The 12,668-nt window shown below is 41.2% G+C and overlaps 1 protein-coding gene across 1 annotated transcript; it reads left to right on the top strand.

Annotated features, from left to right (window-relative positions):
* The first annotated feature begins 11,168 nt into the window (after nt 1–11,168).
* Nucleotides 11,169–12,179, top strand: LOC119657956 (S-phase kinase-associated protein 1-like). Its single transcript, XM_038065159.1, has 2 exons — nt 11,169–11,313; nt 11,376–12,179. Exon 2 carries the CDS (start codon nt 11,376–11,378, stop codon nt 11,862–11,864), a length of 489 nt encoding a protein of 162 aa, XP_037921087.1. The 5' UTR covers nt 11,169–11,313; the 3' UTR covers nt 11,865–12,179.
* The last annotated feature ends 489 nt before the right edge of the window (nt 12,180–12,668 follow it).

Genomic DNA, 12,668 nt, shown 5'->3' with positions numbered 1-12,668 from the left:
ATATTAGGAAACACACTTAATATGACGATTTTAGAATAAAAATAAATCGGAAACCGGAGGGTAAGCACTTGGCGCGTGAAATTTTGGTAGTTCTTTTTATGTAAAAAAGATAACAATATGTTTTCCTTATTGCATCGATTTGAAGGTTTTTTTATAGATGGAGATGGAAATCTTAAAAGGGTGCTTCTGCAAGTTACAGCTATAACTGGATATATACCTCTATTTTGTTTTTTTTAAGGCTATAATATAATATGATCAGATATTTTATCTTTATATTTAATAATAATAATGAAAAGCGGAGAAATTTTACGCTAGCGCACCGTTTCAGGGGTTAGGTGAGAAAAGTGCAAGAACTTTGTAGTCTTGCAAATTACTCAATGAGAAAGCTGTCACCACACCTGGCGAAAATCGTCTGATTTAGTGACTAGGTCGGGCTTCCATGATGGACAGCAAGGCGTCGAAACCGCTAATTGTGGAGCGGTTTCACGTTTAGGCGTCACGATTAGCAAAAACATGGTTCCGCCTCATCGAACTGGGCCCCAACACGACTAGCAAGTGTACGTTCTGCGAAGCGATCAAGAAATTATTGGGGGAAAAGGCTCTTGTTTCCAGCCTAGAGCCCATGTGCTCTCCAGAAATGCGGGATCTTGACTGCCTCACAGAAAAGGTCGAAGTGGAGGAGGCGATAAAGCGTTCGACTTCGTGTTCTTGCCGAAGGCGGAGGGAACGGATTTATCTGGATTTAGGGATAACGTTTTTCCCCGTTTCCCTGACGAATCCTGGTAGGCGGTGAATATAATGCCAAGGCCCTTGAACGGGGCATGCCTCAGTCAGTCCAGAGGGAAACGGATTCTAGAAATGGCGGCGAGAACCGGCCTCGCCAACGTTTCAGCCAGGCTGTGAAGGAAGCATTCCTGACATCAATTTTACGTCGGAATCCCTAGCGTCATTGGTAGACGGGTGGCGAGTCCTAGAAGACTTCCCGGCAAGTGATCACCAGTACATCGCGTTCGAAGTGGTTAACGCTACTTGCCGGCGAGCACCAACGTGACGCCCCTCTTCCTGTGGAATGTCGCGAGGTTGTACATCGGGAAGTTCGTCAAAGCTCTTGGAGCAGGCAGAGCCGCGCTCAAGGGGTTGTAGCGTTGCAGCTGACACTGTCGTAAATTCAGTGATGAACCTGGTAACGACGGCGTGTGAGGCTTCCATACACCGGAGGGGCCCCAGCGGCGACAAGCCTTCTATGTACTGGTGGACGGCAGAAGTTACCTACCTACGGAGGGAGTGTCATAAGTTCCGCCGTTTGGCACAATGTTTGCACGCCAACGAGAAGGCATGCGCCATTAAGGCACAGTATAGATCAGCAAAAAGAAGAATCCGCAGTGCTATAAATAAAAGTAAAGGTTGTGGCTGACAGAACCTTGTCAACGAGGTGAATGAGGACCTCTGGGGATTTAGCTATAAGTTTGTCACCTGAAAAATCGGAGCACTGCGAAGGCTCTGCATACTAAGTATTGACCAGATGGACGGTTTACGGGCATTGTTCCCCAGACATCCGGTATCGGTTGATGTCTCACAATAAGAGAGCTCGAAGAAGCAGTTCTCACTATGAAAAACAAGAAGGCGCCAGATCCTGATGGAATCCCGGCGGAAGTTTACAAACTGGTGTTCCGCCAACGGCCAGACTAGTTGCTTGAGGCGTCCAACGCTTGCTTGAAGGAGAGCATTTTTCCTTGTCGCTGGGAAGTGGCCAGACTCGCGCTGATCAACAAGGGTAAAGGAGAACCGGAGCTCTCGTCTGCATACCGACTGCTGTATGTGCTTGACACGACCAAGGAAGTGCTCGAGAAGCTCATCAGTAGTAGGAGTGCCGGGAACTTATCCCCAGGGCAGTTCAGGTTCAGAACAGGGAGATCCACAGTGGGTGCTCTTATGGAGATCGTAGATGCGTTCATCGAGCCGAGACACACAGCCGCCGATCTCAACGGAAAGTGCTCCTCATAACGCTTGATGTCAGAAATGCCTTCAACTCCGTAAGGGGGACAGATAGAAGATTAGAAAACTCATTCGACGTGTCGAGCTATCTCTTACGGATATTGAGGGATTATCCGCTCCCTGCTCTATGAGACGCTAGAGGGCCACAGGAGGATGGAAGTCATGTCGGGAGTAGCACAGGGACCCATCCTAGGGCCGGACCTCTGGAATGCTTCCTACGATAGTCTGCTGAGACTCGATATTCCCGAAGAGTCGCGTCTGATCGGTTATGCAGACGCCGCTGCGGCATTTGTTGCCAGCCGCACGGTTAAACCAGCGCAAAGCAGACTTGGCATCCTCCCCCTTCCCTCCCGTTGGTGAGAGGGATTCCCTGACTTGAAGGAACCGGGAGAGCGGGAGGGCTAGCCCGAAGTAACGTGTCAAACGGTTCCAGGCTAGTTCTCTGATGACAGGGAGGTATTTAGTTGGTAGTCCGACAGCGTACTATTGTTGCGGGAATCTAACACTCTGTGCGTAAATGCATTCACCTACCCTACTCCAAAATAAAAAAGGTTCCGCCTCGTGCAGCTGGTTCGCCACAATATGTGCCGACCACTTCAGGTTCGCGTAAGCAGCGGATGAGGTGGACCGAGGAAATGAGCCTCTTCAACATCCGCTCCTACTAGAAAATGACAGGAGCAGGTGCAACGCCTCCACCTCCTCTGATACGATACAACAACAACAAGATGCAAATCATCATCATCATCAAGGGTGCAACAACCGGTATCGGGTCTAGGCCTGCCTTAATAAGGAACTCCAGACATCCCGGTTTTGTGCCGAGGTCCACCAATTCAATATCCCTAAAAGCTGTCTGGCGTCCTGACCTACGTTATAGCTTCATCTCAGGCAGGGTTTGCCTCGTCTTCTTTTCCTACCATGGATATTGCCCTTATCGACTTTCCGGGCTGGATCATCCTCATCCATATGGATTAAGTACCGTAGCCCATTGAGCCGGATTTTATCTACAACCTGACGGTCATGGTATCGCTCATAGATTTTGTCGCTATGTAGGCTACGGAATCGTCCACCCTCATGTAGGGGGCCAAAAATTCTTCGCAGGATTCTTCCCTCGAACGCGGCCAAGAGTTCGCAATTCTTCTTGTTAAGAACCCTAGTCTCCGAGGAATACATGAGGACTGGCAAGATCTTGTACAGTAAGAGTTTTGACCCTATGGTGAGACGTTTCGAGCGGAAATAGGCTGAAATAGGCTCTATTGGCTGACAACAACCGTGGGCGGATTTCATCACCGTAGTTATTATCGGTTGTGATTTTTGACCCTAGATAGGAGAAATTATCAACGGTCTCAAAGTTGTAGTCTCCTATCTTTATTCTTCCCGTTTGACCAGTGCGGTCTCCTGTCTTTATTCTTCCCATTTCACCAGTGCGGTTTGATGTTGTTGGTTGGTTGGTTTTTGGTGCTGATGTTGCCACCATGTACTTTGTCTTGCCTTCATTAATGTGCAGCCTAAGACCTCGCGCCGCCTGCTCGATCTGGACGAAAGCAGTTTGTACCTCTCGGGTCATTCTTCCCATGATGTTGATATCGTCAGCATAGGCTAGTAGTTGGGTGGACTTAAAGAGGATCGTACCCCTTGCATTTACCTCAGCATCATGGATCACTTTCTCCAGGGCCTATTCCTTATTATTCTATCTACCTCTGAATTTCTCTCAATGCTCTTGTCGATATTCCTCAGAGTTATGTCTAGTACTTCTTTCGTGGTACTGGGCGCGAATGTTGGCGTGTTCCTTACGTTATGTATTTTTAGCTTATTGCTAAGGATGAATCCAAAAAGATACTTACCTCTTTGATGAATCCGATGAATCTCTTGCACATCTCCTTGACAATGAGGTGATCAATTAATTCCTGCTCCCCACCAGTAAGTATTTGCTCCGGAGATACTTTCGGCCGTATGACCAGTCGAATATTCTTTACCGCATCGGTAGCTTAGATCGGCACTTATAGAGGATCAGCAGTTTGATATTCAATGATTCTGGGACAGTCTGTCTGCTTCTCAATCCAGTGACTATTCGTTGTAGAAAGTAGCTAAAAAGGTTAATGGGCCAAAGTTCAGAGAGTCACCGCTAAGAACCACTGCAGGAAATTGGGCTAAAAGTAATGAGGACAAAGTCAAAACGTCCGCAGCCCACTTGGAAGGAATATTTCAACCAATCTTATATCTATATATCTTCAATGTAATCTTTAGAATCGGATATTTCCCAAATTGTTGGAAGAATGGAATCATGACAATGATTCCAAAACCTGAAAAGCAAGAAACTATTGCCAATCCCAGCAGACAGTATCGTTATACCTGATTATCTATTCCATTTTAGAATACAGCACAATACAATAGAACAAGTCCACCGGATCGTATCAGAAATAAACAATTCTCTCGAAGCCGGAAGATACAATATTATATATTCGACAAGGTTTGGCGCATAGGTCTTGTAATAAAACCAGACGTTTACTCCCTGGTTGTTTCCATAATCTGTTAATATTGTATTTATCGAAACGGAGATTCCAGGGGAAACACAGGGATATTCCCAGTGAACAATAACAGAGCAAAAGTTCCTCAGGGGAGTGTACTCGGTCCTATATTGTACCTTATCTACACGGCCGGTTTTTCTGTTAGCGGGTTAACCAACCCAAATACCTTTGCAGACGACACCGAATGACTGGAATGACATCTAAGGAAGTAGAAAACTGGCTTCAGATGTGAAGGATGAAAGTTTACGAATCGGAGTGTATACAAGTAACTTTCACTTTGTTACCGTTGTTACCTCAATCGAATCACATTAAATACCTGGGCATATTTCTTGATAAAAGATGCAGCTGAAAACAGCACAGAGGCGAAAAATCAACGACTTAAGCTCAAAAGTTTTTGTGGATGCTTCACAAAAAATCACCTTGTTTTCTGAACTGTAAGCTGTTGGTTGATCTACAAATCGGTGTTTAAGTCTGTGTCGATTTATATGGAATTCAACTATTGAGCTCTGCCAAACCATCTAACATCAATCTGTTTCAGCAGTCTGAGTCTATAATTTTGAAATGTATATCCGATGCACACTGCTATTTCCGTAACGTAGATGTCCACAAAGACTTAGAGACCAGGGCAATAGCGGAAGAAATTGAGTGTTCCTCTAATAAATAGTTAGCCAGACTGAAGACTCACCCCAACACAATGGTTAAGAAAATGTGTCTCATCGGAAATGCAAGAAGCTGAAAAGAATGGACCCCCTGGATCTCGAAAAGGTGTCTACAGTTGCATCATTTTAAATATTTTTTTTTATGTAATAAAAAAATTAATATTGATCACCACTCCCTAAAAATTTCTTCTTTAACCTAATTTGAATTAAAGAGAAAAGGTAAAAATGAAAATGATATAGTTTAATGATTGAACAGAAAATTCTCGGCAATGGCACGGGATTATCTTAATAATATATTAGTTTTAAGAATCGAAATGTGTTCCAATATATGGTTGGAATCAAATAATAAATATTTATTCCAAAAAAAAATTTGAAAAAGGGTCGCGTGCACATCATTTATGGTGATTTTACCTACGAATCTTGTTCATTACAATGTTGTAGGCAGAGTTGATATTTGCCTCCCTACATAATATGCAACCAATGACCTCAGACACCCCCAGGATGTAAAGACCTATGGACACCAAATGTCTATCTCGGTTGCGTTGTTTCTCCTGGTGGCGACACCGAGCATAATGTCACCCGACGCATTAATAGTGTTAGATTCGCCTTCACTGTTTTGTCCAAAGTCTGGAATTTCAAATACCTCAACAACAACAACATCAAATTGAGGTTGTTCCGCGCCCACGTCTTCCGTGCTGTTATATGGAAAGTGACCGCAACTGTTCCTCAAAGGCTCCAAACTTTCGCTAACACCCGTCTGCTATGTCTGATCTGTGTAAAGGAGTACAGACATTCCGGGAAAAACTGAAGCACATTTCATGGAACTGACTACGATGGAGCGTTGGTCAGGTGGATAAACTACGCCTCGTTAGACGTTATGCGTTATGCGAAGAAACCGATATTATAAAGGGCGCATTCGATATAAAATTCCATCTACTTTGCCTGCCTAGTTCTCTTTCGATGTCTTTATTTTCAGATATAACAAGTTATTTCTTAAAATATATTCATAATTCTATTTCGTTGGGTGATGCATCCCTTAAAAATATATCTTATTTATGAAGGAAACTCATTTCCCTATCAGTACGCTACTTGGCACTCTTCCTGCTTGAACAAACTCATAGTGCATCGACTCTTCCCAAACATTTGGCAGCGATATGAGCCATACGATAATCCCATCACATAAGCCATCCACACCACCAATATAACGAACATTACCAGCGCCGTGATGAACGAGCTTCTCTGCAATTTACGACTGCAAACTAATTACATCGAATAATATGAACTTTATGCAGACGAGTCAAAACCACGAATACCTTTTATATTTCAGAATCCTGCTTTGATGCTCGCAGTCACATCGCATACAGTCAATTTGATCAATCATTTTTCGATAAAAATTTTCCTTTACATCAGTCACTTTACAAACAAATTCATTCAATTTTCTGCCCATGAAAATGTAATTGTGTTACATATTTATCCATAAAGAAGAGAGGCTCGATAAAAAAATTACTGTTATTCTACACTTGATGGAAAGGACGGTTACTAACGTATAAAATGCTCCCGTCCTTATAAATTTCAAATGCTTCATATTTGACACGTTGAAACTCAAACATACATCAATTTTCCAGTGCACGCTAGCTTTGAGTTCTGAGTCGAATTTCCGAAAGAATCTGAAATGAATTATTTTTCTCTAAATCCGTTTCTGAACTCTCTCTCTCAATTATTGTCTTAGCAACGACTCGTGGAAAATTAGGAAAAAAATCTCTCGTACAATCCCTACTTTCGCCCTCTTTATATATTAAACCATTCTCTTCTCCCTCGTTAATGTCTTCCTGTACAATCTTCCTGTCCTAATCCATTTATGCCCGCATAAACATCACTTGATATATATAATATGTACATACAAGTATGTGTCTAAATCTGATAATTTTTCATGTCTTAATTATTGAGATATTTGAGTCTTAATGGCGATAGTTTCGTAATTTTCTTCTTCTGCCTTTGCCCTACTTGATTTTAGATCAGCTCGTGTCAACCGAGTTCATCACTTTTTCTAATCATAAGCTGGATTTGGATGCAGCCAGCGAGTTACCATCTGCCCAGATGACGTAAGCATACTACGAGCGCAACGCCATACCAACCACGGATGTTCGACTAATAGCTTCGTCTCCTTAACTGCCGAGGGACATTTATGGTTTCTTACCAAGGAAACCGTAAAGCCGTCATCGCTTGACTTTTTTGAAAAGTTTGGGTGCAAGCCCTAAGCGAGGGGTCCGTGGACCAGGAAAGAGGGAGTAAGTTGCTCCCCATTTGGTCCGGTCCAGCATTAAGTTGATGCAGACTTAGGACCCCATCATTCTCAAAACGAATAAGATCAGTTTATTTTGGATTTAAAGAATGCCAGTTGTAGAGCCACTTTTCTAAAGATGGGTAGGTGATGTATGTAATATCACATTTCCATCACCGAACGCGATCCAAACATTACAACATTACCTCAATACCTAACATCATCGTATTACTTAACATCACACCTAACCTCACCGCATTACCAAATGATGGTATTATTACTTCTCTGACAGTTAATATTTTGTAATGTGATATCATATCACCTGTCAGTTTTTTGGGTGACTTTGAGTGGCTTGGGACTAGCTTTGGATTAGAAAATGATTTGGGGTGCATGTGAATGTAGAGGGGGGAGGGATACAGATTGTTGCTTTTAAATAATTGATGTGTAATCTTAATTTCTTGGTAATGAATGTCGACTGCTGATTGAGGTGTGTATAGCATTTGTCTACGTAATATTTCCTAGTAAAGATGACCGAGACGACCTTCGAGTGCGAATGCCGACTATCGGTTGCGAATGTGTTCTTTGGGTTGGCTTTGAATCTTCTGTTTTTTTTTCCTTTTTTGCATGAAAGGTTCATTCATTCTTCATTGATTCGTATTTGACACTGCCGTGCCATTATGCTATAAATGTAATAAATGTTGTTAATATATGCTGTTTCTGATAAAACATCATATGTACGGTTGCGGCAATTAAAGGTGATGTTTACGATATGACTTTGTAATGTCAATTTTTTTTAAAAAAAGTGATATGGTGTGATGTTTCGCGCACCTCTATTTTTTGAGCCGATACGGGATTTGATACCATGGCCTAGAGTAAAGCATATACATATATACAAACGATACTGAATATTCTGGGCATTTAAACGGATAAAATGCTCCGTCCGATGACCATCCCTGCCGTATTACAAAACCGTAAGCCATCTTCGCCGCCTGTCATTATTGCAAATTTTAATTGACATCACATATATTGTTTCAAATTTATCGGTCAGAAGAAGTCACAGGTAGATTGACAGGTGAAGCAAAGAAAGACTCCTCTGGCAACTATTTAGCATAAAAGCCTGTAACGTGGGTACCGATGACTATATCGTGCAGATGATCTTAATATTCATGTCGACGAGAAGATAGACGGCAGCCGGTACCGTTTCGTCAATTTTGCCGACATTTACAACTTTGTACTTGAACGGTTGTCTCATCTTCCCACACGTGTAGTGAGAATAGCAAAATCCAAATCGACTATATTTTCATAAGATGCTGCCATTTTTTTACCCTCACTGACAGCAAATTCGTGCCCTAAGAACCACTGCACTTCAAGATCGGCCGCTAATTGCTGTTTCTCGGAATCGCCGGCATTTAGTAGGCCTTCCGTAGTGGCCTGCCCCAAAAAGTGATTTGAGTATATGGAAAAAATTCTATCAAACAATAGTCAACTGCTTTACATGAAATTGCTTTACGCATAAGCGAAATTTATATTAAGTAGCGCTTTACTACTGACATTTTGAACGATCGATGTATCAATGAAAGTCTCAAACTCAAAATCGTTCGCCTGTTGCCCTCTGCAATTCTCTGATGTGGTAGATTACCGCAAAAGACAAAATGCTATGATGACGTCCGTAATGAAGACATCATCCTAAAAAAATTGCGGAGTTTGGTCATGGTCATGTAATTCGCTCAGTCGAAAACTTACTACCTACTACCTGAACTGCTTTTTTTCTTTGCATACTTAAAGGCGCTCAGCAGTTCAACACCAAAATTACGAAAGAATGAATTATTTCCTAGCAACTAGGAGGGACAAGGAATCAGGCCAGGTATTCCTTGCACATCGCGACGATAATTGCTTTACCAATAAGCTTGTTAATCATACGAAAATAGCCCGTTTTCAAAGCGTCATAGACTTTCGACGAGGGATCGCCGTCACAATTCTTCAATGGTGACAGAAAGGAGGGATCTTCTCCTTTCTCCCGCATACCTTCTTTATCTTCTCCCATTCCGAGATCAATGCTGGCAAAATCAACTTTACTACGATGATATCAAAATACTTCCCCAGGGTTGGAGTTCGAGGTTAAACCCTACCATTTTGACATGAAAATAACACCAGAGTAAAACTTTAAGGTCCATGCTGCCGCAATATTTTAACGAGGTTAGACACAAGGAACCTTCCCCTTTCTACGGCATACCCTCTCTATCTTCTCTCTTTAGCAGGGAGGTTTAACAATTCGGACTCCAATATTTATTTGCAACAAAAAAGACTTTAATTTCACATTACTTACATCTGGCCACTACTATTCTTAATGCAAATCATCGGTTCGTTCTTCCGAAGTATGTTATCCCCAAAGATTTTCGGTTTTATAACATTATCTGCATACATTTTTAATTTGTATATAGATTTTTTCGCATAATTCAACCATGTTTCCCGTCTTCATAGGGCCCTCTGTGAATAGTGGATAAAGATGGTGCTTTTTTCCCTTCTAATACAAGTTTATTAAATTTTTGGAGCCGAAAGCAGTGGATCAGTTGCTGAGGTACTTTTCCCCCTCGTATCAATCTTTTTTGTTGCAACTTCCGTTCGTCCTTTAGAATATCTTCGTTTGAAGGGTTCATCCTCCTTGCATATTTTGATAATCGTATATGCAGTCGCCGTGGTCTTATTGAAAATGTTGGCAATACTTTTAGAGGTTTCGCCTTTATTAATGATAATCTTTTTGCCTCCCTGTACTTAGGCACCCTCCTAATTAACCCAAAAGATGTTTTTAAATAAAATTAATATTTATTTAGTCTAAAAACACTTCTTTTATTTTTACATACTTTTTTTAGTTTTTATTTGTATTGATTAATGGTTTTTAATAAGTAAAACTACTTTATTTCAATTTTATAAGCATAAAACCAGTTAAACATGGTTTGTTTACCTATTTTTTACACACCCAGAAGAGAGAACTTTTCTGAAGGATCACAGGGGATGAGGCCCAAATGCAGAATTTTCATTTTTTTTTCTAAATACCACAAAGTGCTTATCAAATATGGACCTTTTATCTAATAAACTCTTTGAATAAAATATTTCATTGGATATATAAAAATGATCGTAAAAATGTACTCGTTTTAAACCTTTCAAACCACTCCAGCTTCTTCAGAATATGATACCGTCCAAAAACGTGTCATATTCTTTGTAATTATGTAAAGAATATTCCTTCCATTTTTTATAATGGTGGGTTCATCGCTTTTCTAGTAAAAAAAATGTTTTAAAAGACTCCTTTCGGATATGAAGACATCTATCTCTCCTAATTACAAACAAAATACAGTTATAGCAAATACAAAACACTCATACAAGCGACTAACGGCATATATTTATAGGTACGTTATTCACAACGCGCCCCAAGATTACGTAAAGCCATAAAGCGACTCACAAATTCCAAGGGCTTACTTTTCTACAGGGCATTCAGTGATGACTAAATTAACGAGGTATCCAAAATAATCGATTCTGAAAACCTCATCATATGGTTTCCCCCGTAACACAACGCATATTCTCCCATTCTTGAAATAAAATTTTGTTTACCAGCCCTGACAAAAATATACAAACTACCGCTTCAAATCCAGTTGCAAGAAAGCTTTTCAAAAATATTCTTTAGCGGAATTGAATGCACCTATTTTAGGGCCACTTCCTTTATGGCAGCATTAAACATCGCAAGAATTAAACGTACCAATATGTATTCCTGACATCTGAGAGCCTAGTTTTTTCTGAAGGGAACCATTATTCGTAAAGTCGTCGTTCCAAGTGTTGTGAAAAAATCGTGAGGATCAAGGTAGGTCCTAGCTGTCCTAACGGTCCAACTGTACCACATTAATAATTTTTTTACATTTTCAGATGCAGACTATAAAACTACAATCGTCAGACGGTGAAATCTTCAACACCGACGTACAAATTGCCAAGTGCTCGGGCACCATTAAAACAATGCTTGAAGACTGCGGCATGGACGAAGGCGAAGATGCAGTTGTCCCTCTGCCTAATGTAAATTCGACAATTCTACGGAAGGTTTTGCACTGGGCTAACTATCACAAGGATGATCCCCAGCCCACAGAAGACGATGAAAACAAAGAAAAACGGACCGACGACATTTCATCATGGGATGCCGACTTCCTAAAGGTAGATCAAGGTACGCTTTTCGAGCTGATTCTAGCCGCCAACTACTTAGACATCAAAGGACTTCTGGATGTAACCTGCAAGACAGTAGCGAACATGATTAAAGGCAAAACACCCGAGGAGATCCGCAAAACATTCAATATAAAAAATGACTTCACTGCGGCCGAGGAAGAGCAAGTACGTAAGGAGAACGAGTGGTGCGAGGAGAAGTAAATTGGGAACTCCCCTTCATATAATATCTCGAAAACATACTAACTCGACATTTTCGACGTCGAAGTTATCTGTAAAAAGATGTTAGACTATAAACATTTCAGCTCCATTTTGTTTTTCGATCGTGCTGTGTTACTCATAGGCATTCGGCGTTGCACCATAAATTGCAAGTTTCTCCGTCTCTGATTCATTGTCGCTCAGTGCTCTGAGAATTATTTGTTTGGATTCAATATACCCCGGCGGTGGGCAAATATTTTTTCTGTTGGAGATGCAATTCTTGTTTTTCAAATAAATTTCATATTAATATTTTAAACCCAACACTTGATTTTCATTTGAAACCTAATTAGCTGCTCTTGATTGATACAGATATACAGTGAATGGAATTGAAATACGGACGCCCGTCGTCAGAACTACTTAGGTGTCCAAAAAGGGTATGAACGGAGTTTAATGAAATCTATTTTTTTCCAACAACGTGACGCCATACAGCATTCTGGATACAATGTGAACCAAATTGTAATCTGGACTGAACTAAAAATCGTAATCTTCGATCTTTGGCTTGAAATACGTACAGTCTTCTCTCTTCATGGGATGAATTCCACCAGACGCTGGATTATTCGTGAAGACTTGCTTGAAATGGAACGTTCGCGTCTATTCTAAATTATCCACTTCGTCCGCTTCATAACAATCCCATACCCTAAACATTCCCCCGTAGTGTTTTACCATGCTTTGCCAGTTTTTCTGCTCGAGCTTTGTGTTTGGTTGACTTCATCATCAACGGCGCAACAACCAATACCCGTCTAGGCCTGC

The sequence above is a fragment of the Hermetia illucens genome, chromosome 5 (assembly GCF_905115235.1).
Source record: "Hermetia illucens chromosome 5, iHerIll2.2.curated.20191125, whole genome shotgun sequence".
In the NCBI taxonomy this organism is placed as follows: Eukaryota; Metazoa; Arthropoda; class Insecta; order Diptera; family Stratiomyidae; genus Hermetia; species Hermetia illucens.
This window is presented reverse-complemented; position numbering and strand designations above follow the sequence as displayed.

What these genes read in the sequence shown, in the direction of transcription:
- LOC119657956 (XM_038065159.1), top strand. Translation starts at nt 11,376, where the DNA reads ATGCAGACTATAAAACTACAATCGTCAGACGGTGAAATCTTCAACACC.